The sequence below is a fragment of the Alexandromys fortis genome, unplaced genomic scaffold (genome assembly GCF_014885135.2).
Source record: "Alexandromys fortis isolate MF-2015 unplaced genomic scaffold, M_Fortis_MF-2015_v1.1 scaffold_116, whole genome shotgun sequence".
In the NCBI taxonomy this organism is placed as follows: Eukaryota; Metazoa; Chordata; class Mammalia; order Rodentia; family Cricetidae; genus Alexandromys; species Alexandromys fortis.
The window spans coordinates 3,008,613-3,034,291 of NW_026067998.1; the positions used below are offsets into that span (position 1 = coordinate 3,008,613).

Here is a 25,679-nt window from a genome sequence, read left to right on the forward strand (position 1 = left end):
AGCCCTGTCTGGGCTATAGCGTATGATCCTGTCTCAAAAGACATAAAGTCCAAACAGAACATGTCACATTCGGGTAGAGAAGGTCCTAGAACAGGAACTGAAATGTACTTGGGGCTAGACCAGAGCTGCTGGCATCCTTCCTTATAGTTGGCCTTGGCACTCTTTACATGGGTGTTTTTACACTGGAGTGATTAGAAAGGCATCCCTAAGGCTCAGTCAGTAATTCATGCTCGCTACTTGGCCTTTGAAGAGGGGACTCTTTAGGTCACCAAGTATATGGCTCAGTTTTCATCTTAGATCTTCCAAGAAATAATCCAGTTTGGGTAATAGTGTCATTGAGGTCAGAAGAAAGAAGTTGGGTACCATGTCAATCCATAGTTACTGGATTTTTATGCTTATGTGTGTACCTAAGCTGACATATAACCTAATGTAAAATTTTGGGTTATAGCTTTTTCTTTTGTGTGTGTGTGTGTGTGTGTGTGTGTGTATAAAATGTATACAATATTCTGTCTGCATGTATGCCCTCAGGCCAGAAGAGGGCATCAGACCTCATTACAGATGGTTGTGAGCCACCATGTGGTTGCTAGGAATTGAACTCAGGACCTTTGGAAGAGCAGGCAATGCTCTTAAACACTGAGCCATCTTTACAGCTCATAGCTTTTTCATTCGAGAGAAGACTTTTAGAAAAAAATAAGCTCCTGAGGTACAGATCATAGCTTCCTACAGGGGACATACTTAAGAAAAAAATGGGCAAAGCAGCTAGTTGAGTGTAAAGTGTTGTGCCCACTGCAAGAGGCAGACCGTGGCACCGTATCAATTGTTTAACCCCTGAAGGAAGGCTGCTTCTACAGCCAGATGTTTGGACTTTCCAACACAAATTTTGTATGACTCTTCCCAGTGTTTAAACGTTAACAACAAATCTACTTTTTCCGTCATGATCACCATGAAAGGTGCAGTATATGTCAATATCATTATCAACAGCAAAAACCTGTGGGCTGTGTGTTTGTAGGATCAGAGGGTGGAGAGAGTACAAACCTGGGAATTAGGGGGCACAACGAGTATGCTGTAGAATACTCTGTCTGCCCTAGGAGCAGGCCCTCTATGTAGGCCAAAGCATACCATCAACTACACATCAACACTTCTGTTTGAATGTGTAGGTCAACCTGAGAAAACTTGTTGGCTTTCTCTGTCTTTCCTGTGTGGAAGAGACTGGAGGCAGCTTTCAAGGTCTCTCTCTTTTCAGCTCTAACGCACAGAAAGAGTCAGGTTGGAATCCTGGGGGACCCTCGTGTGCAGCCTGTCTCTTGGCACCTCCTTCTGTGCTTTACGGATCTCACATTGACACTTGGAACTTTTCTAGGAACTTGAGCTTTAAGAAACAGGAAGAAGCTTGGTGGTGGTGGTGTACACCTTCAATCTTAGTATTCAGGAGACAGAGGCAGGTGGATCTCTGTGAGTTCGAGGCTAGCTTGGTCTACAAGAGCTAGTTCCTAGTTCCAGGACAGCTAGAGCTGTTACACAGAGGAAACCCTGTCTTGAAAAACAAAACAAAAAAGAAAAGAAAAGAAAGCTTGTTCTGTTCATATTTCAAACCAGCACTGTCTTGGTATATCTTGCTATTTCTTCCTTTGCGAATAGTTGTGTAATTTTGACAGCCTGTATCATATAACGAGAAGTAATCCAGACTATGTGGGTAAAGTTGCAACAGGGTTCTCAGCTTCTTGAAGAGGACACACCCATATTAGTCTGAGAAAATAAGCCATTTTCCCCATAGAAGTCAATATAACACTGCATGGGCTCGTCTCTCTGTTTAAAGTGAATGAGGGTATATTTCCAAAACCTTGGGCATTCTGCAGTGTCTGTTTGTTTTGTAATTTGCAAGTGGTATCTGCCTTTTTATTAGAAAAAAAAAAAAAAAAGACCTGTTACTTTCTTGGGCAAAGTTTTGTTGTTGTAGTTACCAAAAACAAAACGCTGTTTTAAGTAGAGAGCCCAGTCTGGTCGAGGTGGGAGTGTTGGGAGCAGAGACAGAGACCATGCCTCTGTCTGTCGAGCCAGATTCACACTGACCAGGGTATTTATTCTTTTGTCCTCTCCTTCCTGGTTTCCCTGTAGACAAGTGAGCACATGGGCTATCCCAGACTAAACTAAACTAGACCCATTTTTTCCAGTTTCTAGTTCTAAAAAGAGTGGGTTGTGTTTCTGAGTTGAGGCCCTGTGTCTAGTTTGGCCTGCGACCAGGAATTTGGAATCCATAATACAAACATGATGGCACTGACTAGAAAGAGGGTCACTGGGGATGACGCAGCACTTCTGGGAAGTAACAAATGGAAGCCTGCATTTCTCAGGATTTTGGAATGAAACCATGATGTCCTTTTTTTTTTAGTAGTTTCTCATCTCCTACTTCTAACCAACCTTCCTTTAAAATAATCTTTAAATATTAAGTGCTTACTACATAAGTGTTGAGCAAATAAAGGTCTGAAGGTTTGGGACGTAAGAAAATCTTTGCAGCCTGTTGTTTACACTGCTTCTTTATTCAGAACAAAATTAAGTTGATGCTGAGGCAGTTTGGTGTGCTAGAAAGGAAATGAACCAGCATCCAAGGCCTGGGTTCTAGCTCCAGCTCTCTGCCTCCTCTCTAACAAACGAGATCACAGTGCCAGCACTTTGAACAGGGCTGTTGTGAGCCAGAAGAGAGAAGTTAAACAAGCATGTTTGTTTTTCCTACTAAAGACCCAAGCCTTTTTTCTAAGCAGGAAGCTACTATTTTAAAATGATTGTTAGTAAACACCAGTACCATTTTTCTGTAAAGATAGGTTTCCTGTAAACATTTGAAAAGATACTGACTAAGGAATGATGAATTCTCTTAAAGCCAAACTTATCTCAGAGAAGATTGCGTCACATCTAAGAGCCAGTGACTTCCTTGGATTCCTTGGAAATGGCTGGAGTGTCATGCTAGAGAATTGAGCAATGGCTTTGCCTAGTGACTTAAGGTCCAGTGAGAGCTCATGTACCAACTCTAGTTTGTTCTGAAGGAGAGAGGAGAGGAAAAGGTCTACTTCCAACTTAACACCTTGTCTGTTCCCGTGTCTGTTGTGATCCTTTGTAGATAACTGTGAGTAAAGGCTATCGCATACCTGTGAAACGTTTACACTGCACAGAGAGCAGTTAGGGCTCCAGACAGACAGACATCGAAGGAGGTAGAAGCTTTTACTAGAAGTAAGACAGAGCAGTGACAGGATCAGAAACTCTTTAAAAGTATTAGAAATCTGAAGAAGAAAACATCTGGCCTGTGAAGATAAGGAGGTGCCTCAACATTCCTGGGTAGCATTTTGTGAATGAGAGTAAAGCTAAAGAAGGGAGGGGAGGAGAGTATAACTCAAGAATAATTTAAAAGCTATAAAGAGATATAGGAGTAAGTGAACACAGTATGACATAGGATTTTAGTGACTGACTTTCTGGAATAATGTATTCTTAGCATGTCAAGGCATAGAAATATGTTGGTTACCATTTTGAAGTGTGTGAAAATAAAAGCTGAACAAATAGTGCTTTTCCACTGTCTTTATTGTGTCGCCCGCAGAGGCTATAAAATAGAAGTGAATTCCCATACGAAGCCAACCTGCCTCCTGAGTTCTGGATTAAAGGTGTGTGGCACTGTGCCTAGACTGTCTGTGTTTTATACTCGGCTGTGCCACCGCCTACATTTGCTGCTCTCTTCTGTCTTCTGCTCTCTTAGGTTGAATACTGGTTTAGTTTCTAACTTTAGTTTGTTAATCTTCAAACCTTTGTCTCCTTTCCTCACTGCTTCCCCCCAGGTTAAATAGTACCCCCTATTTTTTTCTGTAATAACTGCATATACAGAAAGATAATGGAGGGCATGATTTCCTTGTGCTCCCCCTCCCCCCAAGACAGGTTTCTCTGTGTAGACCTGGCTGTCCTAGAACTCTCTGTAGGGCAGGCTGTCTGGGAACTGACAGAGATCTGCCTTTCCCTCCACAGTGCTGGTTAAGACGTCCATGCGTCACCATCGCTCACCACTTGTGCTCTTTTAGGAAGGTGAATTAATTGAATTTTTCTTTCCTGTTTAAAAGCCGCTTTGCCTTTTTATCCTGTGGAATTGTAAAGGGCGGAGTGAGCTTTTGAGATTTGGTGTGTAAGCCCATATTTTAAAGCTATGATCTGACAAGTTTCATAAAAACAGACTTTGAAATAGCAATTTTAAAAATTAAATGGAAACTCATTAGTGGAAATTTCATACAATGATCTTTAAGCCCACAGAGGATGTCTCTGTGGAGATGTTGAATGGTCATTTGTTCCTTGTTTATTGTAAGTATAGTGAATTAAATTTATCATAAAAGGAGGTTGCATTTGTTGATGAATTGGCGCCTTTAATTTTAGCAGTCTGATACTTCAGAAACTTTAACAGTTTGAAATGCACGACAACTAATAAGATAATAGATTTCTGCTGGGCAGTGGAGGCACACACCTTTAATCCCAGTACTTGGTAGACAGAGAGGGGTGGGTCTCTGTGAGTTCAAGGCCAGTATAGTCTACAGAGCTAGTTCCAGGACAGCCAGGGCTGCACACAGTGAAATCCTGTCTTTTTTTTTTTCAAGACAGGGTTTCTCTGTGGCTTTGGAGTCTGTCCTGGAACTAGCTCTGTAGACCAGGCTGGTCTCGAACTCACAGAGATCCGCCTGCCTCTGCCTCCCAAGTGCTGGGATTAAAGGCATGCGCCACCATCGCCCAGTTTGAAATCTTGTCTTAAACAATAACAACAACAAAAAAAAACATAAAAAAGAAACAAAAAACATTTTTTTTATAGATTTCTGATTAGCTTTGTGTCCTCTGTTTCATTCCTTTGCCTTTTTTTTTTTTTCAACAGAATTAAGAAGGAAGTAACTTCCATAATCCCAGCAGATGAAGATTCACTGGTAAATCGATCAGAATTTTTGGCCTGCGCTCCAAAGAAAAGGTAGCTGACTATTTTGACATTATAGCTGAATGAATGTATTTATTTGAGTTCTAATAGAATTGAGTGTCACAGAGGGATGCTTACTTTAATGACTTGAGTATGTGAAGGCCCTGACATTTTAAGCATAACTTTAAAGCCATGAATGTTTACTGTTTACTGACAGTGGCTCTGAAAGCGTTACCACGCTGTTGGGTGTTTGCTTCTTAGCTCAACAACTATTGAACTGCGCCTCCCATGTATTTGTTAAAGCTTTAGGAATTTGGTTCTTTCTGTTTGTTTGCTTATTTGTTTTGAACAAGGTCTCTCAATGTTTCTCTGGCTATCCTGGAACTCACCCTGTAGTAGACCAGACTGGAACCCACAGTCTCTGCTGTCTCTGGCAGTCTCTGCCTCCTGCTTGGAATTATAGGCATCCACAACCACCATGCCCTGCCTGTTTCAGGAATCCTTTCTTCCTTTTTATTTTTTGTTTTGTTTTTTAATACAGGGTTTCTCTTTGTAGCCCTGTCTGTCCTGCTCTGTAGACCAAGCTGGACTTGAAGCTGGAGATCTTCTTGCTGTTGCCCCCTCCCAAGTTCGAGGATTAAAGGCATGTCTCACCACCACCCAGCCTGTTTGAGGAATTCTTAGAGACAGGATTTTCAGCTCTCTCCTATACAGTGCTCACTCTTTTATAAGATGTTGCTCAGTATGCTCTTGTGTTTTTTCCACCAATATCCAGCTCCTGCCCCCTCTCTCTCTCAGCACAGTGTAGACCAGCTCCCAAGGTAGGGAAATTCCTGCACAAGACTGGTAAAGATAGAAGAGTTGGGCACACTTGGGGTGCCTGCTGCCTTTCCAGGCAGACAGGGAACTCTGGAACTCTTCAGCAGTCCTATAGGCCTGCAGTCATAAGAGTAACCGTTAGAATACCTTTGTACTACATTGTGTGAATGTATTTGATAAAAGTAAGAATTCCTGGAAGAGCTTAAATTTTTTGTTACATTTATTTATGGTGTGTCTCTTTGTGTGTCCAACTGTCTGTCTCGTGTTTGTGTGTACACTGGAGGTCAGAAGACAGCTTGCAGGACTTATCTTCCATCTCAGACTGTCAGGCTTTGTGACAAATGCCTTTACCTGATGATCAATTCTGCCAGCTTCCCTGCGAGAGTTTAGATGAACAATCAAATACCACCCTTCTTCTACTCTTGAAGGAAATGGCTGCGTGGTGTTAGAAGTTAAAAGTCAATTTAAGATGAGTCATTAAAGAACAAAACTGAACAGAATTCAAACAGGAAGGACTAGAAATTTCAACCCCAGAAATAGATCAGCATATACTTAGGCTTAGAGTCCTCAGCAACTGTCGCAGAAACGGGAAGCATGTTGTACGAATGCACATTCGTTCCCAGAGATAACTCTTTCACTGTCACCAAAGCAATGTGAGCGTCAGGAATGCCGCTGTTGTTTGGAGCCGTGAAGCTCATGATTTATAAAATATACCTTTAACATGCCAGCTCTACGCTGAAGGTGCAGACATGCAGTGGGGTTTTCAGTGGCCATCTTCAGAGTCATCACAATGTATGATGTTCATTGTGAAATATTGGGCAGAGAGTGGGGGGGGGGGGCTTTTCCTGTGTGGTGGCCAGCCACTGGCAGTAGCAGGGTCGCAGAGGAAAAAACATTTGAAAAGAATGCCAAAGAAGCTTCTAATACAGATATGTTTCCTGACTCTGTGTTATGCGAAGAGATTAACTTTTGATAAAGAAGAGGAGGATCGAAGCTAATTTCCATGAGCCCTACACTTGAACACTATACTGATGGAAGCGTTGTGTGATGCTGTAGGAAAGATTTATACAGTATCAGGAAGTAAATAACAAGGAGTAGGGGAAGAAGAGTCACACACTCAAACGTGTATTGAGAAAACAAAGCAGAGTCAAGTGGGCCAGACGGAATTGTGAGAAGTGTCAGGTCCATGGCCAGGCTGAAATGAGCTCCTTCAGTGCCGGAGTCAGAGCCCCAGCTCCTTTCTTTCAGGCAGTCTTTATAGAGGTGCAGTTGATGCACTGTGCTTTATTTTAAGGCACTGGAGTTGACTTGATAATCCAGAAGAATACAAGGTCCTCTTACTGAATTCACATTTTAACTGTAAATAAAAGTTCCAGATATTTCTACATATTTGTTATACACTGTATATTGCTTTGAAATACGTACATTGAAATGACTAAATGGAGTTACTCTTGCCACACACAGTTGATCTTTATTTTGCATTGAGACTAAGATCTATTTTCTTCCCAGTTTCTTTTCTGTTTGTCCCCCCCTCCCCCGCAAGCTTCTGTTTTTAAGTCAGGGCCTCACTGTGTAGCTCTTGCTGGCCTTGCAGACCAGGCTGCCCTTGAGTGCTGAGATTAAAAGTTTGTACCACTCTGCCCCACCCTGTTTTAGCACTTTTAAGGTGTACATCAACTATAATCCTTATAGGATTGTTTTCTTGAGCTTACTCTCATTTAGCCAGATGTTTGAATTCAGCAATGGATATTACTCCTAACCTCAGGTGTCTGGAAGTGACCAACATTTGTTGAATTCAACATTCTTTAGGTTGAAGAAATGAGATATTTTCTGCGACTTATTCCTCTTCTGTCCCAAGTCAATTCACTACATATGTGGTGGATAACGTTCTCCTTTTGACAGATCCGGGATCAAGATGTTGATAAACCTCTGGGCATAGCTGTGAGGGAGGCTCTGTATCTGAGTTAAATGGGTGTGAAGACCCATGCAGGGTGTAGGCAGCAGCATCCCAGGGGGTGTGGTTGTAGACTGAGTCAAGAGAATGAGAGACACTGACTGCAGAGATTCAGCTCTCTCTGCTTCTTGGACGTGGATTCTGAGACCAACTGTTTCATGATTCTGCTGCCGTTCCTTCCCTGCTGAAATTAACTGTATCCTTGAAACTAAAAGCTGGAAAAGAAAACAAGGAACTGTTTTTTTCATCATGCCTAGCTGGAATGGTGCACACAAATATCAGTGAGCCATTTTGGTGGGAGCTCAGAAAAAGACCAAAATGCTGAGAGAAATGCAGACAGTGGACGTAAGTGGAGACTGCTCCTATGTTTTCCAGCCACCCAGACCCAAATAAACACAGAGAAACTGTATCAGTCACAGTACTGTTTGGCCTGTTAGCTCAGCCTTCTTATTAACTAACTCTTACATCTTAAATTAACCCATTTCTATTAATCTGTATATCATCACGAGGCTGTAGCCTACTGGTAAGGATCTAGCATCTCTCTCCTTCAGCAGCTACATGGCATCTCCTTGACTCCACCTACTCTCTCTATATATCTCTTTCAGCCTGGTTGTATTCTGCTTTTCCATAGGTCAAAGCAGCTTTATTCATTAACCAATAAGAGGAACATATATACAGAAGGACATCCCACATCAAGTGGAAGTATGCACGGGTCATGAGATTTCAGAAAGGAGCAAGGACCCTGGGTGGAAGTAAGAGACTGTTCATGTTATATATGGTTCTGAGAACTTGTATGAGGCTGATTTGGAAAGTAATGGAGTAATTTGTTTGACAGAGGGAATTTCAAGATAGGCTAACATCAGGCTGTGCTCAGATTACAGTGACAGGTAGACGAGCAGAAGGATGAAAACTCTACAGTCTGGCAAAGAAAACAGTGCGGCCAGTTTATAGTTCATGGACCAGGCAGTTTGCAAACAGTTATAGTCATTAAAGAGGTCAGCACCGTTAGAAACTAGGCTGCACTGGAGAAGGAGAGAAGCGAATTTTTCAGAAGGAGGCAGCCCATGGAGAATGCTGGGGGAAGGATTCTCCATTGAAAACAACCCTCAGGGGAAGTGTCTTCCCAGGGTTAGCACATGAAGGCTGATGCAACTCTGGTTCAGTGTGACCAGGCTCCATCCTAAGCTGGCTGCAGGACTTGGCAGTGTCAATGATGTGGTACTGGTTTTGCAAGCATGGAAGATACAAGATGTGAGGGGCACATGGAATCCCATATTATAGTTTCTAAGAGAGGCTGAGGACACGAAATGTGTGGCCCCTGGAATCTCCTGCAAGAAGACCCCTGAGTCTACTGCATGAATCTTTGAAGATGAAGACCAACTTTCAGTGGAGACCCCAGGATGTTGAAATGCCAGAACCATGGGATGTCTGCTGAGGAAAACTACAGGCATGGAATACAGCTGGTCTAAAACAGAGTCCTTGTTACAATTAGCAAAGCTTCAGGGGAGGAGCTACTACCTGGTTTCATCACCCCAGATGCTCCACAGAGAGTGCAAGGTTTAGTGTTTTCCTGCTGGGTTTTAGTCTCGCTAAGGAATGTGGTATTTTGTTATAAATGTTTTTGACTATCCTCTTACTGTGTTTCTTTAATGGCTATACTATACCTTTTAGTGGAAGGAAATGATACAAAATAGCAAACATAGTAAATATAGTATTTCTTGTATTACCTGATGACTGTTTAGAAAGAAGAGTAAGGCAGGATTCAGAGGGTGAGGAGTGATGTAAGAGGTGGGGCCTGAATCTTACCAAAAGCAATCTATAGATTCAATGCAATGCCCAGCAAAATCCCAGCAAAATTCTTCATAGACCTCAAAAGAACGGTACTCAACTTCATATGAAAAAGCAAAAAACCCAGGATAGCCAAAATAATGCTATACAATAAAGGAATTTCTGGAGGCATCACAGTCCCTGACTTAAAACTCTACTGCAGATCTATAGTACTGAAAACAGCGTGGTATTGGCATAAAAACAGACAAGAAGACCAATGGAACCAAATCAAAGTCCCGGATATTAATCCATACACCTATGAACACCTGATTTTTGACAAAGAAGCAAAAAATATAAAATAGAAAAAAAGCATGTTTAACAAATGGTGCTGGCATAACTGGATATCAACATATAGAAGAGTGAAAATAGACCTATATCTATCACCATGCACAAAACTCAAGTCCAAATGGATCAAAGACCTCAATATAAAGCCAGCCACACTGAACCTCATAGAAGTGAAAGTGGGAAGTACACTTGAACGCGTTGGCACAGGAGACCACTTCCTAAATATAACCCCAGTAGCAAAGACACTGTGAAACAATTAATAAATGGGACCTCCTGAAACTGAGAGGCTTCTGTAAAGCAAAGGACACAGTCAAAAAGACAAAATAGCAGCTTACAGAATGGGAAAAGATCTTAACTATGCCCACATCAGACAGAGGTCTGATCTCCAAAATATACAGCTCAAGAAACTGGTCATCAAAAGAGCAAATAACCTAATAAAAAAAAAATGGAGTATAGACCTAAACAGAGAACTCTCAATAGAGGAGTCTCAAATGGCTGAAAGACACTTCAGGAAATGTTCAACATCCTTAGTCTTCAGAGAAATGCAAATCAAAACAACTCTGGGATTCCATCTTACACACGTAAGAATGGCCAAGATCAAAAACACTGATGACACCTTATGCTGGAGAGGTTGTGGGGTAAAGGGAACACTCCTGCATTGCTAGTGGGAGTGCAAGCTGGTACAGCCCCTTTGGATATTATTATGGCGATTTCTCAGAAAATTAGAAAACAACCTTCCTCAAGACCCAGCATTATCACTTTTGGGTCTATACCCAAAGGATGCTCAATCATACACAAGGACATGTGCTCAACTATGTTCATAGCAGCATTGTTTGTCAAAGCTAGAACCTGGAAACTACCTAAATGTTCCCCCCCAACTAAAGAAGGGATAAGGAAAATGTGGTACATTAACACAATGGAGTACTACACAGCAGAAAAAAATAACAACATCTTGAATTTTGCAGGCAAATGGATGGAGCAAGAATACATCATATTGAGTGAGGTAACCCAGACACAGAAAGACAATTATCACGTGTACTCACTCATAAATGGTTTTTTAAACATAAAGCAAAGAAAACCAGCCTACAAATCACAAAACCTGAGAACCTAGACAACAGTGAGGACCCTAAGAGAGACTTACATAGATCTAATCTACATGGGAAGTAGAAACAGACAAGATCTCCTGAGTAAATTGGGAGCATGGGGACCATGGGGACCATGGGAGAGGGTGGAGGGGAGAGGCAGTGAGGGGAGCAGAAAAAAAATGTAGAGCTCGATAAAATTAACAAAATAAATAAATATGAAAAAAAGAGGTGGGGCCTGACTTTTGAATGGCTTCGAGCAGGGTAGAACCCTGAGAAGGTGGTACTTGACCAGTAATGCTGAAAGAGTAAGCTGTTGCATTCTGTGATAGAAGAAATGGAGACAGAAGTGTGCACACACAGTGTGGGAAGACAGGAGAGGCTCTGAGTAGTGAGCACACACAGTGTAGGAAGACAGGAGAGGCTCTGAGTAGTGCACACACAGTGTGGGAAGACAGGAGAGGCTCTGAGTAGTGAGCACATACAGTGTAGGAAGACAGGAGAGGCTCTGAGTAGTGAGCACACACAGTGTAGGAAGACAGGAGAGGCTCTGAGTAGTGCACACACAGTGTAGGAAGACAGGAGAGGCTCTGAGTAGCACACACACAGTGTAGGAAGACAGGGGAGGCGGCTCTTGAGTCAGCACTTGGGAGAGAGTGGCAGTACCTGAAGACAGCCAGGTAACAAAAGTCTGTGCCCTTAGAGACCATGCATGGGCTTCAGCTTTTATTCCAAGCTTTATTTTATTTTATTTTATTTATTATTTGTCCTGTACTTAGGACAAATGCCAGTTCTCTGTTAATAGAATCATTGGGGCCACTGTATTATAGTAAGATAGGCTACAAATACCAAGGTAAAAACAATGAGCCTAATTATACAGAGGCTATTGTGGTTGCTTAGGCAAAAGACAGTGGAGTTGCTAGCCCTACAAAAATGATAAGGGATGAAATCTAGACCATAAGGCATTCGTCAGTGATTCATAAGACATTAATGACTTATCTAAGGAGATAAATTACTGGAGTCAGATTAAATTATGTTGTGAAATTCTGCTGTGTGCCAATAGCATACCTCAGTTGTAGAACTAACTTGTGGGCAAGTAGTATATACACTGTGGATACGTATACAGTATGGATCCATTGAATGAAGGGGTGATTCTCACATGGGCATGCTGTTGGGGTGGTTGTACAGTTGATCATACCATTCCGAATAGTACACATTTCAAAACTTAGGTTGGTTGTTTCTGGAATTTTCCTTTTATTTTCAGACAGAGGTTGTCTGCTAGTAATTGAATCCATAGAAAGTGAAAGTATGGATTAGAGGGAACTACTGTATTATTTAGTCTTAAGAGGAACAAAATATTGAAACCTATTCCAACATAGATATCTTGGAAAGTTGTGTTAGATGCAGAAAGCCCGAAACTAAGGGCTGTGTACTGCATGGCCCCACCCACTTGACATATCCTAAACAGGCGCATCTCAGAGGTAGACTTTCTTTTTCTTTCTCCGTTGTTTTTTCTTGGTGGTGGTAGTAGTGTTTTTTGTTTGTTTGTTTGTTTTTGGTTTGGTGTGTGTGTGTGTGTGTGTGTTTATTTTGGACAGGGTTTCTTTGTGTAGCCCTGGCTATCCTGGAACTCACTCTGTAAACCAGGCTGGCCTCAAACTCATAGATCCATCTACCTCTGCCTCCCAAATGCCGGGATTAAAAGTGTGTGCCACTACCACACAGCAGAGGTAGGGTTTCTTAAATAAATAAATAAATAAATGGTGATAGTAGGTCTGGGGAGATGGGTCAATTGATAAAGCAAGGACCTCAGGATCCCCAGCAAACATGCAGGAAGCTGGGTGAAGCAATCTAGTGCTGGGGTACGGAAATGGGCAGTTTCTAGACTTTGCTGGCTAGGAAGTCTTAGCTGAGATGGTGAGTCCAGGATCAGTGAGAAACTCTGTCTCAAAATGAAAACAGACTGGACAGTGGCAGAGTAAGAAATAAATGAAAAGTAAATTTCCAAGATTTCTGTTAGAAAGAGGTCAAGGAGCCAATATCGACCGTGGCCCTCAAGGCGCCCAGACCTGCCTACACCACACACACACACACTGAGAGAGAGAGAGAGAGAGAGAGAGAGAGAGAGAGAGAGAGAGAGAGAGAGAGGGAGGGAGGAAGAAGGAGGAGGAGGAGGAACTAAAATGTGTAAAAAATGTGTAAAGAATATAAAGACAATGGCATTGACAAAATCCTTCTTGGCTGAGTAGTTTCTATCCTGGCTATAGCTGGCTCAGCTAGAATAGAGTTCGTCAAAGGGAGTGGGGCGAAGAGGTGAGAAAGGCTGAGCTGAATGGTGAAGGACCCCGACGGCCAGGTCAGAGCACTTAGTCAGTTCAGCAGCTGGGAAGCATTGCAGCACAAGGGATAAGGGAACTGAAGTGGTCTTTAGCAACAGCACAAATTAAAAGCTGTGTTTCAGGGCAGAAGAGGGTCTGTGAGTCTATGAAACCATGCTGTTGCTTTTCACAGGTGGAGCTTTGTGACCATCCCCTACAGCCTCACGTTTATAAAGTAGCTTTATAAAGTAGCTTTTAGAAGGGTCTGCGTATACAATTATATTGTTTAAAATACAAATAGTATATTAAGTGTAAGGAGTTAAAGTTCGTTACCCTCTGGTTTCTGTAAGTCTAGAGTTGCCTGGACTGTTGTCTACTTATAAAGCTTTCCCGAGAACAGAGCTAAGGCTTGGCTTCCCCACCATCCACACACCTGCGGACATTGCCGCTGCCCCCCCCACCCCCGTGCACAATAACTTCAGTAACTTCTCACTGGTGTGCACATATGATATTTTGCACATTGCTTTAAAATTTTTGTCTTGGAGCCAGGCAGTGGTGGCGCACACCTTTAATCCCATCACTCAGAGGAAGGCAGAGGCAGGTGGATCTCTGTGAGTTCAAGACCAGCCTGGTCTATAAAGTGAGTTGTTTCAGGACAGCCAGAGCTGTTACACAGAGAAACCCTGTCTCGAAAAAGAAACAACAATAACAACAGCAAATATTTGTCTTGGTTGTCTTCCCTCTTCTTCCTGATGGACTTCAGTATCGCATGCTGTACTTTTATTTGTAAAAACAACAGCAAAAAAAAAAAGTTGGAAAGTAAATGAAAAGTAGATTCCCAAGGCCTCTGTCAAAAAGAGGTCAAGGAGCTGGGTGATGATGGTCCATGCCTGCACTCCAGTGTGTGACGGGGAAGCATCAAGATTGTCTTTGACAATATATGAGCTGGAGGCAAGCTGGGCCTCATGAGATCCTGCTTGAATGACACAAAACAAGAGTATGAGGGATCATAAAAAAATCATAAACATAATGAAACAGAAAAAAATGCTAACATTTAATAAGCACTATGTGTCAGCAGTTTTCTAAGCCTGTTTTTTTTTTTTAATTGTTTTACTGTTATATGTATGGATGTTTTACCTGCATGTATGTCTGTGTACCGCATGCAGGTAGTACCTAGGAGGGCCAGGAGAGGGCGTAAGATCCCTTGGAATTGAGTTGCTGAGAGCTGTAAAGCACCATGTAGCTCCTCCTATGGGAGAGCAGAGGCTCTTAACCTCTAAGACCTTTGTATGCCTGTTAATTCATTGGCTGCAGACAGCAATCAGCTGCTGTGCACCAGTGAGTCTCAACCTGTGGGTCAAGATTCCTTTGGGGGGTCAAATGACCCTTTCACAGGGATTACCTAAGGTCATGGGAAAACACAAATATTACTTTATTATTCATAACAATAGCAAAATTGCAATTATGACATAGCAACAAAAATAATGTTATGGTTGGGGTCCCCACAGCATGAGGAAGGTTGAGAACCAGAGTCAGGCAGTGGCAGAAATGAGCTCCAGGAGCATACTCTCCCTCTGGTCTTTAGCTGTTGTGACCATTCTGTAGAGCTTTTCAACAGAAGTCAATCATAAAATTTTTTGTGAAATTTTCCCAATTTAAATGTTGGCTTAAAAACATAGCCTTGTGGGATGCAGTTCAAATACTATTGACTTGCTCATTTAAAATGCACAGATGAATATTTTGTTTTGCTTTTCTTATGATCGCACACTTGTGCAGCCACCCGCTGTCTCTAGTTGCATAGCACTTCCAGCCTCTCTGAGGTGACCCCGTCCGTATTGAACTGTGCTTCATTTTCCCGTCCTCCGGCCCCCGAAAGCCACTAGCTTGCCCACTGTCTCCATGGATTTGTTTGTTCAGAAATATTCACATATAAATAAATGGATCTTATAATAATGATGGTTGTGGTAGCATTCTGTTGCTGTGACAAATATTCAGAAAACAATTTAAATGGAGGAAAGATTGATTTCGGCTCATGATGTGGAGGAGGTTTTGGTTTCGTGGCTGCATGGGTCCATTGTTTAGGGCCTGTGCTGATAAAGAACATGGTGGCTGGAGGGCCTTGCAGAGCAGAGTCACTCACAACATAGGACCCAGGACATGCCGCAGAGACGGGAAATGCTCCCAGACACTGCCCACCTCACGGCCCACTCCCACCAACTAGCGTTTCCATAATTCCTGTTGAGCTGTGACCTGATCAGTGGACTCTGTGAGCTTTGAGGAGTTATCACCTAAGCCTTTGACAGCTCATATCCGAAGCAAATAGTAACTTTTAGTGTCTGGGATTTTTCACCTGGTTCAATGTTTTATTTTTCTTCCTAATTTAAACTTAGAAAAAGATATGTGTGTGTGTTGTGTGTGAGTACCTGCAATGGAGATAACAAGACACCTGCAAGAGTTGGTACCGCTTTCTCCACGTGAGGCTCTGGGAACTAACTTGGGCTGTCGGGCTTTGTAGAGGTGCTTCTCCCATGAGCCTTCTCACCAGTGCTAGCATTTGGAGGTTCATTATGTGTTATGAACTGAATGGAGAGATTACAATTTGTTTATCTGTTTATTAACCATTCTAGGTAGCTTGATTATTCCCATATTTTGGCTGTTACTAATAGTACTTGTAGTAAACTTTGAGTTTTAAATGCCTGTTTGAGTCTATGCTTTTAATTCTTTTGTTATATACCTGGAAGCAGAGACAGGATTTCTCTGTTTAGCTTTGGATCCTGTCCTGGAACTCTCTCTGTAGACCAGGCTGATCTTGAACTCAGAGATCCACCTGCCTCTGCCTTCTGAGTGCTGAGATTAAAGGCGTGCGCCACCACCACCCAGCCTTGGGTAATTTTTATATTATTTCCCAAAAGGGCTGTAAGATTTTTGTCTTGGAGCCGGGCAGTGGTGGCACATGCCTTTAATTCCAGCATTTGGAAGGCAGAGGCAGGCGGATCTCTGTGAGTTCGAGGCCAGCCTGGTCTACAAGGGCTAGTTTCAGGACAGGCACCAAAGCTACAGAGAGACCCTGTCTCGAAAAAACAAAACAAAACAAAAAAAAAAAAAAAAGAAAGAAAAAGGAAAAAAAAGGATTTTTGTATTCCTAACCATACATGGATTTCTTTTGTGAGTGGTTATCTTTTTTTATATATATAAGTATAGCTATCCTCATGGGTACAGACTCTATATCTTCTTTTTAATTTTTTAAAACTTTTGCCTGTGTGTGTATTTATGCGTATGTGTGAAATGCAGGTGTACTTGCACCTTTGCTATTTTTATAATTGTTACCTATTTTAGATACAAGTTGCTCAGCAAACTATTGATAAAAAGAAAAACAAAATAAAAAACACTGCTGGGGATGGTGGCACATACCTTTAATCCCAGCACTTGAGAGGCAGAGGCAGAGGCAGGAGATCTATGAGCTCGACGCCAGCCTGGTCTACCGATTGAGTTCCAGGACAGCCAAAGCTACACAGAGAAACCCTGTCTCTAAACCAAAAAGATAAACCATGCAATAAAACAAATAGCACTAAAACCCCAGGTAAGATCCACACTGTGTGTGCTTTATCTTTCTCTTCCTTCAGAATGTGTCGGAATCACAAGAACGTATTTTAATGAGATCCAGCATACGTGTTTGGCCAGGTCAGATTCTAGCACGCTCGTGCTTGCTGCTCTGCCGCCAGTGTCGCAGAAGCCACCTGGAAAACGCTTGTGTGTGTGTGAGGAAGGCTTGTTTTCCGGAGAGAGGCAAGAAGTTTTGGAAAGCACTGAAAGCGGATTTTCCCTCTGGTTTTCAGTTCCCATTTTCTACTCCTAACGTCCATCAGGTAGTGCAATTAGGGTGTGCAGGGGTGCACACTGAGAGAAGCAAAGTCTCCAGGCTCCTTTTTTCATCAAAAGAGAATCTGTATTATAAGATAGGAGGATCTGAATCTTTGCTCTCTGCTATTGATGATAACCCTTAAAATTGAATGGCCATAGGAGTCTAAAAATTCTGTATTTCTGGCAAGAAAGATTGGGGAAATTAGCACATCTGAAAGGCATTTGGATTACTTGTGTTCTCATATGTTTTATTCTCTTTCTCTTTTCCCTTCCCTTCTCTTTTCTCCCCACACCCCCTTCTTCTCTTTCTCTTCTTTCCTCTTTCCTCTCCAGGGTCTCTGGCTGTCTTGGAATTCACAGAAATCTGCCTGCCTCTGCTTTCTGAGTGCTGGGGTTAAAGGCGTGCAGTACCATATCTAGCCTATGGCCTCACCTTTTGTATGAGAATTGTGTGTGTGCGTGTGTGTGTGTGTGTGTGTGTGTGTGTGTGTGTGCTCATGAGCATGTGCACTTATCAGAAGGGAAAAACCAGGGACCCACAGTCATGCATAGTTCTTCAAGTACACACTACTGAAAAATAACCTAAAGTTGCAAAACTTTAGTCCTTTTATTTCTCCTTAAGGAGAGATTTACTACTTTGAGGGAGAAAAGGGAATGAATGTTTTGTTTAATAACTTGTTTTTTCAGAAGCAATACAAACCCAGATAAGTTGCTGGATCAAGGTGCAAAGGACAATTGGAAAGTGAGATTGCCTTGTTTTCTGCTGGCTCAATACCTGAACTTTGCCGATGAAAGAGGAAAGAAACATTTGAGATATTCTGTCCATGTTGTGCTAACACTCCTGGACTGTTTAAAAGTTCAGCTCAGCTGGGCTTGGAGACCAGTTTCCATATTACAGTTTGAGGAGGGAAGTTCCAGGATCCAAATGCCTCCCTTGCGTGGGAGCACACTTTCCATCCTTGGGACATTGCAATATTGATCTCATTGCTGCTTGATTTCAGAGCATGTGCTATTGACCCTGGCTATGAGCGTCTGTGATTAGGGGTGGGGATGGTTTCCCATGTATGCAGTGGGCAAGATCAGGAAAGATTTTCCTAAGAAATGAAACTTCGGGACAGACTTGATTGGCTGGTAGAGTTTTAGCTGGGGCATGGGGGTGTGTATATTTCATGTGGCTTGGCTTGAATGAACAAAGACAGGACCAGAAAGCTGGAGGTGGGAATACATTGGAAGCTACTGAGGTGTGGTCTTGGAGTGGGATATAGCATTCTTGCAGGAAGGAGCTGAATATAAGCAGGGCAGTCTGTAGAGACCCTGAATGATAGTTTTTATTTATTTCTGTAGTCTGTGGAGCAGCCCCTCCAAGTGCAAGAGCATGGACTGATATTCAGTAAAGCACTTCAGCAACACCTCAAAACACAATGTGGACAGAATAAAATTGGGGCTTCCCGTGGGCCAGATGTGGGCTGGCAAGGGTGACTGCGGGTATGGTTTGCTTTGGCATCACTGGTTTCTAATGCCCTTCCAAAGTGCCTGCTTTTGCTGCACTCCCATTATAAATGAAGAGACACAGAGGGGTCACGTGACTTCCCCAGAGCCCAGCATGCCTGAGGTAGTAGAGTTTGCCACCTCTGGGCCTTCAAGATGGTGAGACTTGCTGGGTGATGGTGGTGCACACTTTTAGTCCCAGTACTGGGGAGGCAGAGGCAGGCGGATCTCTCTGAGTTTGAGGCCAGCCTGGCCTACAAGGGTTAGTTCCAGGACAGGCTCCAAAGCTACAGAGAAACCCTGTCTCGGGGGGAAAAAAAAAAAAATCCAACCTAAAGACTAAAGATTTCAAAGCAGGTTTATCATTATACTTCAGTTAGCTATTAACCATCTAGAAATATTTGGGTATTACTGATTATATTTTATGAATTATCTTTATGTTATAATTTATAAACTTGTGGATTTAAATTTTTCTCTCATTTTAAGCAGTTTGCTCTGATGATTGTTTCTGTGGTTAATATACCACTGCACACACAGACACACATGAAAAGTAACTATATAAAGTCCTGAATTGTAGTAAGCAATGCATTTTGTAGAATGAGCATGTGTACAGGTTAAGTCTCCAGAAAGATAATTATCTTTAGGTCTCTACTGTTGTCATTTTTTTGTATTTTTGTTGACAATTCTGGCTACTGAGCTGGAGAGTTCAACGTATTGGCCAATTCTTTCTCTACCGATATACTCACGATAAGCTGCAAGATGTGTCCCTATAGAGAGCACAGTCAGGGAGAGGCCGCGAGACCCACATGCAGGGCAGGCCAGCACTCTGGAGAAAGAGAGAAAGAGAGGTCTTGCTAGAGGAAGAAGAAAAGCCTCTGCAGACTTAGTGGAATTTAAAAAAAAAAAAAAAAAAAAAGAGAGTCAATGCATTCCTAGTTCAGTAAATCTGATTTTCTTGTTACTCAAATAACTTGAATCCTTTGAAGTAGATAATAGGGAATCTCTGTTACCAGCCCTGTAATTCACAAACATAAATATACTTAACTTACTGGTTTCCAGGTTTATTAAAACATTGTATTGGGACTACTTGGTTTTTCCCAAAATAAAAATCCTTGTGTAGCCTCTTGAATTTTAGAATGTTTTTACATTGCACTGTGTGCAAAAGGTGGGAAGACGAACTTGTGCTTCTGTTCTAGTGTGCATTAGGACACCTTTGGTTGAATTGTGTTGGGGGTGAATATTCTGGGAAAAGAATCTTCTGACAGAGACCTTGTTAGCCCGGCACCTCCTGGGAATGCCCCTCATTTGGACAGCCTGTTTGGCTTTTTTGGTTTTGTTTTGTTTTGTTGTTTTGTTTTTTGGTTTTTTTTTTTTTTTTTTTTTTTTTTTTTTGAGACAGGGTTTCCCAGTAGCTTTGGAGGCTGTCCTGGAACTTGCTCTGTAGACCAGATTTGCCAGGGTGGTCTCAAACTCACAGAGATCCACCTGCCTCTGCCTCCCAAATGCTGGGATTAAAGGTGTGCTCCACCACCACCTGGCATTTTTCTTTTAAATGCATCTTTGAAGGGATGAAATGGTCAGAATTTGGCAACATTTTTTTTTCTTAAGGAGAAAAAAAGATTTAATAGATTTACTATATATACATATTTGTGGCTGGTGCCCAGAAGCCAGAAGAGAGCATAGATCATCTGAACTGGACCTTCCATGTGGATGCCGGGAATTCAGTCCAGGTCCCTCCTGGAAGAGAATCAGTGCTTTTAACTGCTGAGCCATCTCTCTAGTCTCCCAAAAGTTTTATTTTTAAGCTGCCTACATTCTGGTTAGTATGGCCAGCTTTTAATATAAGCATTTTGATAAATGCTGAATTGTTCATTATTTTTGTGCAGTCTATGAATTTTTTTTTTAACCGTGATACCTAGTAGAGTGCCTGATGTGTACTAAGCGCTCAGCATTGCTTGGTAAATTGTAATCTCCTTATTCAAAACTTATGTATTATTTAGTGTATAGACAGGTACTGAAGTACTTGAAGTATTGATTTTGTATAAGACACACTAGTATATCATAATATATTAAATGTATATGAGTTGTATGGGCCATTTTCTTCATAGCTTGGGAGTGGGTATGGAGGGAGGAATATTTAGAAACAAGGTCATCATTTCTTTTTTTTCATAGAAAATATAACTTTAGTAAATTCAGCTTGGGGAAGGAATGCTTTGGGGGTGATGATCTTTTTTGGGGGAGGGGGGTTCGAGACAGGTTTTCTGTAGCTCTGGAGACTGTCCTGGAACTAGCTGTCATAGACCAGGTTGGCCTTGAACTCACAGAGATCCACCTGCTTCTGCCTCCCAAGTGCTGGGATGAAAGGTGTGTTACCACCGCCCAGCTGGGGCTGATAATCTTAATCTGAGAACTGAGCACTGTACCCATCATTTCTTTCCTGACAGGAAGAAGGATTTGGATTTCTATTGTATTATTGTTAACAAACAATGCTCTTTGTATAAGGGATACTTGAAAAAGCTTGTTAACATTTGAATAGCAGACACACTTTCTTACTCTCTGAACTTTCCAATTTTCGTTTTGCTTTCATTGGTGACTCTTTCAAACTGCTAATTACGGGACCTAAAACAGCTGTGGTAAGACCAGATTCTGTCTTTCTCGAAAGCACTATCGCTTGTGATAGGTGGTAAAGATGAAGAGGACCTGGCCCAGAAATGCCAGGAGTTGCATGTCTCTATGTCCTCTTTCATTTGGTAGTAAATGTCATTTGATAAGGACTCCACTGACTGCTCAGTGTGATGCAAGTCACTTCCAGTATTTGAGCCTGACTCCACTGCTTTCAAAGGATCTCAAAGGATCGTTGCTCACAGTCCTCAGCAGCCAGGCCTTATCTCCACGTTACAGACTAGAAAACTGACATCCTGGGAAACTAGGTGGCTTGCTTAAGGCTGCACATTCGTAAAAGGAGGAGCTAATATTAGTCCACCTCTGAGAAGACCCTCCTCCCTTCTCTTGTTAGTTTGGCATTTTTGTTTTGTTGGTTCATTTTTTGAGAAGGTGTCTCTATTATGTAGAGATAGCTGCTCTGGAACTCATTGTGTAGACCAGGCTAGCCTCAAACTCACAGAGATCTGCCTCCTTCTGCCTCTCCTGCGCTGGGATTAAATGTGTGCGCTACCACACTCAGGCTCCTTCTCGGTCATAAATAACACAACTTTGTATACAGCTGTGTACGCAGTGCACTAGAGCATCTGGGTATCCCTCGTTCCTTGTAGTTGTTCAGTAGCTGGTATAGTGCTTCTTATAACTGTCATGATGCCGAGAGCTAACACAGAATTTTAAGCTCTGTTCTGCTTTGGTATACCAGCTGAGAAGTTAAGAACTTTGAAAACAAAAGAAGTCTCAAGCAGAAATTAGAAGTTGAAGTACTGTAAATTGCCATATTGATCCTCATTGGTTGTCAGTTACATCATTGTGAAAGCAGAATCAAGGAATGCCTTAAGAAGTGAGACCAAACTTGATGCTTGCCATTTTCCTTGTATTTTCATTCTCACCCTCTACTTTCAGCCATCAGAACATTTGTACTCAAGATGCAAGCTCCTTGCAGTATCTAAGTTTTTTTTCTTAATATCAAATAGCTATGGTGTTGGTATTTAAATGGTTGTGCTCCTAAGCTTTGCTTTAAGTAAGCAGTCCCAAGGAATTCAAATTTTATCTCATAGAATTACAAAATTAAAAGTAATAAATAAATTGGATGTATTGTATCTTGGGAAACATTCATGCAAATGTTTCAATGATTCAAGATAAATGAAAAATCTTCGTGACTGCATTGGAGACAGCCTATGGTGAACTAGTAATAGTAATACGTATTTTTAACCTAGCATTTCACTCATGGATACTTTTATATAGGAAGTTAAAACTTATAGGAATAATTTTTATTTTTAATTTATGTGCATTGGTGGGAAGGTGTCAGATACCCTGGAACTGGAGTTACAGACAGTTGTGAGTTGCCTTGTGTATACTGAAATTTGCACCTGGGTCCTCTGGAAGAGCAGCCATTGCTCTTAATTGCTGAGCCATCTCTTTATTCCCGAATTTTTTTTTTAATTTAAAAATCTTCCAGTTATCTTAATCAGTTTTGGTTACAACTATTCCTTGGCATGAGATTCCAGGACCACCACCCCCCAGACTGAAATTGACAAGTGCTCATGTTCCTTCTACAAATAGGCACATAAACTGTACATCAGCTCACCTCTGGATCACTTGTAATACTCATTCAAATGTAAGTCTGTAAACAGTCGTAACATTGTATTTAGGGAAATTTTTAAAATCTATACATTTTCAGTATGGATACAATTTTAAAGTATCAAAGTATATTTTCATGTACTTTGTTGAGTCTGTAGGTGGAGAGCCTGAGGTGTGAGGAACATCATCAGCTCCCTTTTTGATTAATTTGTGTGCAATTCAGGGAAAACCACACCAGAAAGTGTGGTTATGCTTTATTTAAGACAATTCTTCCTCTGTTTCTCAGTCTGGTCCAGAACTATTACACAGCTACTCCTCTTGCTTCAGCCGGCTTCTAAGTGACTGGGACTCTGGGCACATGCTACCATACCCAGTTCAAGCTTTTAAATCTGCACCCGAATCAAAATCTTTTCACTGAGTCTTGACTTTAATATATTGTGAAAACATTTCCATACTCACTTTTTTAAATTGTTGGGTTTTCTTTTTGTTTGTTTGTTTTGTTTTGTTTTTTTCCAGACAGGGTTTCTCTGTAGTTCTGGCTGTTCTGGAATTCCCTCTGTAGACCAGGCTGCCTCAAACTCAGAGATCTCCGATTGCTGGGATTTAAGGCATGTGCCATCACGCCTTGGTCCTTAGTCACTCTTGCTTTCATTTAAACATTTTAGAGATGTTTGTAAGGTACATATTTCTTCAACAGAGAAGTTGGTGACCTCTCTTAATTTGTGATTAAAGAAAACACAAGTAATAGTAACACCAAGTACAGAAAGCTCACCTCCTCCTCACCAAGGCTTTGAAAACACCTGTAAGCAAGAGACTTAGACCAGGTTAGAAGTGTGCTCCTTTACTGAGAAGTGAAACGTGATGATCACATTCACAGTTTTGTCTCCAATTGTTGCACCGTTTGTGATAACAGCAATAACAGCAACATTTACTATAGGCTCCATGTGGTCCGTGGTTATGAATGCTTTAGTTGTTTGATCCACAGCCCATCACGTAAGCAAAAGCTGTGTATGTGTATACTGAGAGGAAGATGTTAAATTTATGTGCTAGTTCCTAAATTGATGATTAAAATCTGACCAAACACACTTGTCTTTCGTATATTGCATAAGCCATGGGTTCTCATCTGATCCTAGAAGATACAACCATAAATAGAGACTAACAACAAAGTGATACACTGATTTCGTGGGCCCCTTCTTGCTGGAGAAGAATTTCAAGTTCCCAGGACACACAGTGAGACCCTCCGTTGTAGACACGGAGGTACACGCGGGCGGCTTCCCATGCAGTAGGGGCTCGACACCTGGGCGGCATTTTCACACCTGCCGGTGGCTCCTGAGGTGCCGGCGTCCGCACAGTGGTGGCTTCCCATTCATGCTCCAGCAGCTACTGTGCAGCCGTCCGCGAGCTCAGGGCGCAGTGTCGGTGCCCGAGGCTCCGGAGGGAGGGCCTGGGCGACGCACGAGTCGCTGCGCCGGGGCCGACCGGCCGGCTCTTCCATAGGTGGCTGCGTTTCCGACTTCGCCCTGGCTCCACTCCGGGGGCTTGACGTGCAAACTTCGCCGGAGCGAGCCGAGAGGGAGGGACCGGCGAGGGGGAGGAGGCGACAGGAGGCGCCTCCGCTTAAGGGAGCCGGCCGGGCGCCGCCGCTCGGACGGACGCGCGGACGGAAGGAAGGAGCGGGGCTGCCGGCCGGGCCGGGATGCGAGCGGCCGCAGGGTGGGCAGCGGCGAGCCGGGGCGCGGGCGGGCGGGCCCGAGGCCGCGGCGGGGTGGCTCCGGGCCCCGACCTCCCGAGGCGGCCCGGGCCGGGCAGCCAGCGCCGCAGTGGCGGCCGCAGCCGGCGCCCGGCGAGGGCCGCGGGAGGGAGGCGAAAGCGAAAGCCAGCTGCGCCGCGGACTTTGCGCCCGGACGGGGGCGGCGGCGGGGCCCGGGGGCTGTCAGCGGCACCGGCCTGCGGGCCGCGCACGCCGCCGGAACTCCGCGGCGCCTCCTTAAAAGCGGCCCCCGCGCCACTCTTTTCCCCCTTTTTGTTACATTGTAGGAGCGGAAAGAATGTCGGAGCGGGCCGCGGATGACGTCAGGGGGGAGCCGCGCCGCGCGGCGGGCGGAGCAGCGGCCGCCCGGCAGCAGCAGCAGCCACAGCCTCTGCAGCCCCAGCGGCAGCACCCGCCGCCGCGGCGCCCACGGCCAGAGGACGGCGGCCCCGGGGCCGCCAGCACCTCGGCCGCCGCCATGGCGACGCTGGGGGAGCGCAGGCCCCTGCCCAGTCCCGAAGCGATGCTGGGACAGCCGTGGAATCTGTGGGTGGAAGCCTCCAAACTTCCTGGGAAGGATGGTGAGTGTCCACGCCTCCCCGCTCCCCACGCCCCCCGCCTCCCCCCCCCTCAGGCCCCGCTCCCCTCCCCCCGCGCCTTGTCCTGTGACCCGCCCCCTCGGGGGTCAGAGATGCTATCTTTCCCTGGGTGTGGAACGCGGAGGTGCCCACACCTACCCTGTGCGTGCGTGAGCGTGCGTCACACTCCTGGCCACTGACCTGCTTCTCCCCTCCTCCTGTGTGTGTGTATATCTCCTAGGGACCGAATTGGATGAAAGTTTCAAGGAGTTTGGGAAACACCGCGAAGTCATGGGGCTCTGTCAGGAAGGTGAGTCCAGCCCCCTCCCCCTGTCCCCCGGTGGAGTTTGTACCCAACCCTGAGGAACTTTCCTTGTTGCTTTAGCCCACCTTCTCTACTTGTCACACTAAGGATGCTGCTGAAGAGGGAAGGGGGTGGGCAGATCATTTGGGAAAGCCAGGTTTCTAGGGGCTCTCTGTAATGGGCAGCGAAGTGGATCCCCTCTGGAAACCTGGGTGCAGCCAGAACAGCAATTCAAAGTGATGGGCATAGG

At 43.5% G+C, this 25,679-nt stretch overlaps 1 protein-coding gene across 3 annotated transcripts in view; it reads left to right on the forward strand.

Moving 5' to 3' along the window:
- Nucleotides 1-24,400: 24,400 nt before the first annotated feature.
- The window catches only part of Atxn7 (ataxin 7), a 92,267-nt gene continuing 90,988 nt past the window's right edge, over nt 24,401-25,679 (forward strand). For all 3 annotated transcript variants that reach the window (XM_050160490.1, XM_050160491.1, XM_050160492.1), the window contains exons 1-3: nt 24,401-24,510; nt 24,835-25,128; nt 25,367-25,435. In XM_050160490.1, coding sequence (XP_050016447.1) covers nt 24,846-25,128; nt 25,367-25,435 — 352 coding nt within the window. In that variant the 5' untranslated portion in view covers nt 24,401-24,510; nt 24,835-24,845. The remainder of the gene's footprint in view (nt 24,511-24,834; nt 25,129-25,366; nt 25,436-25,679) is intronic.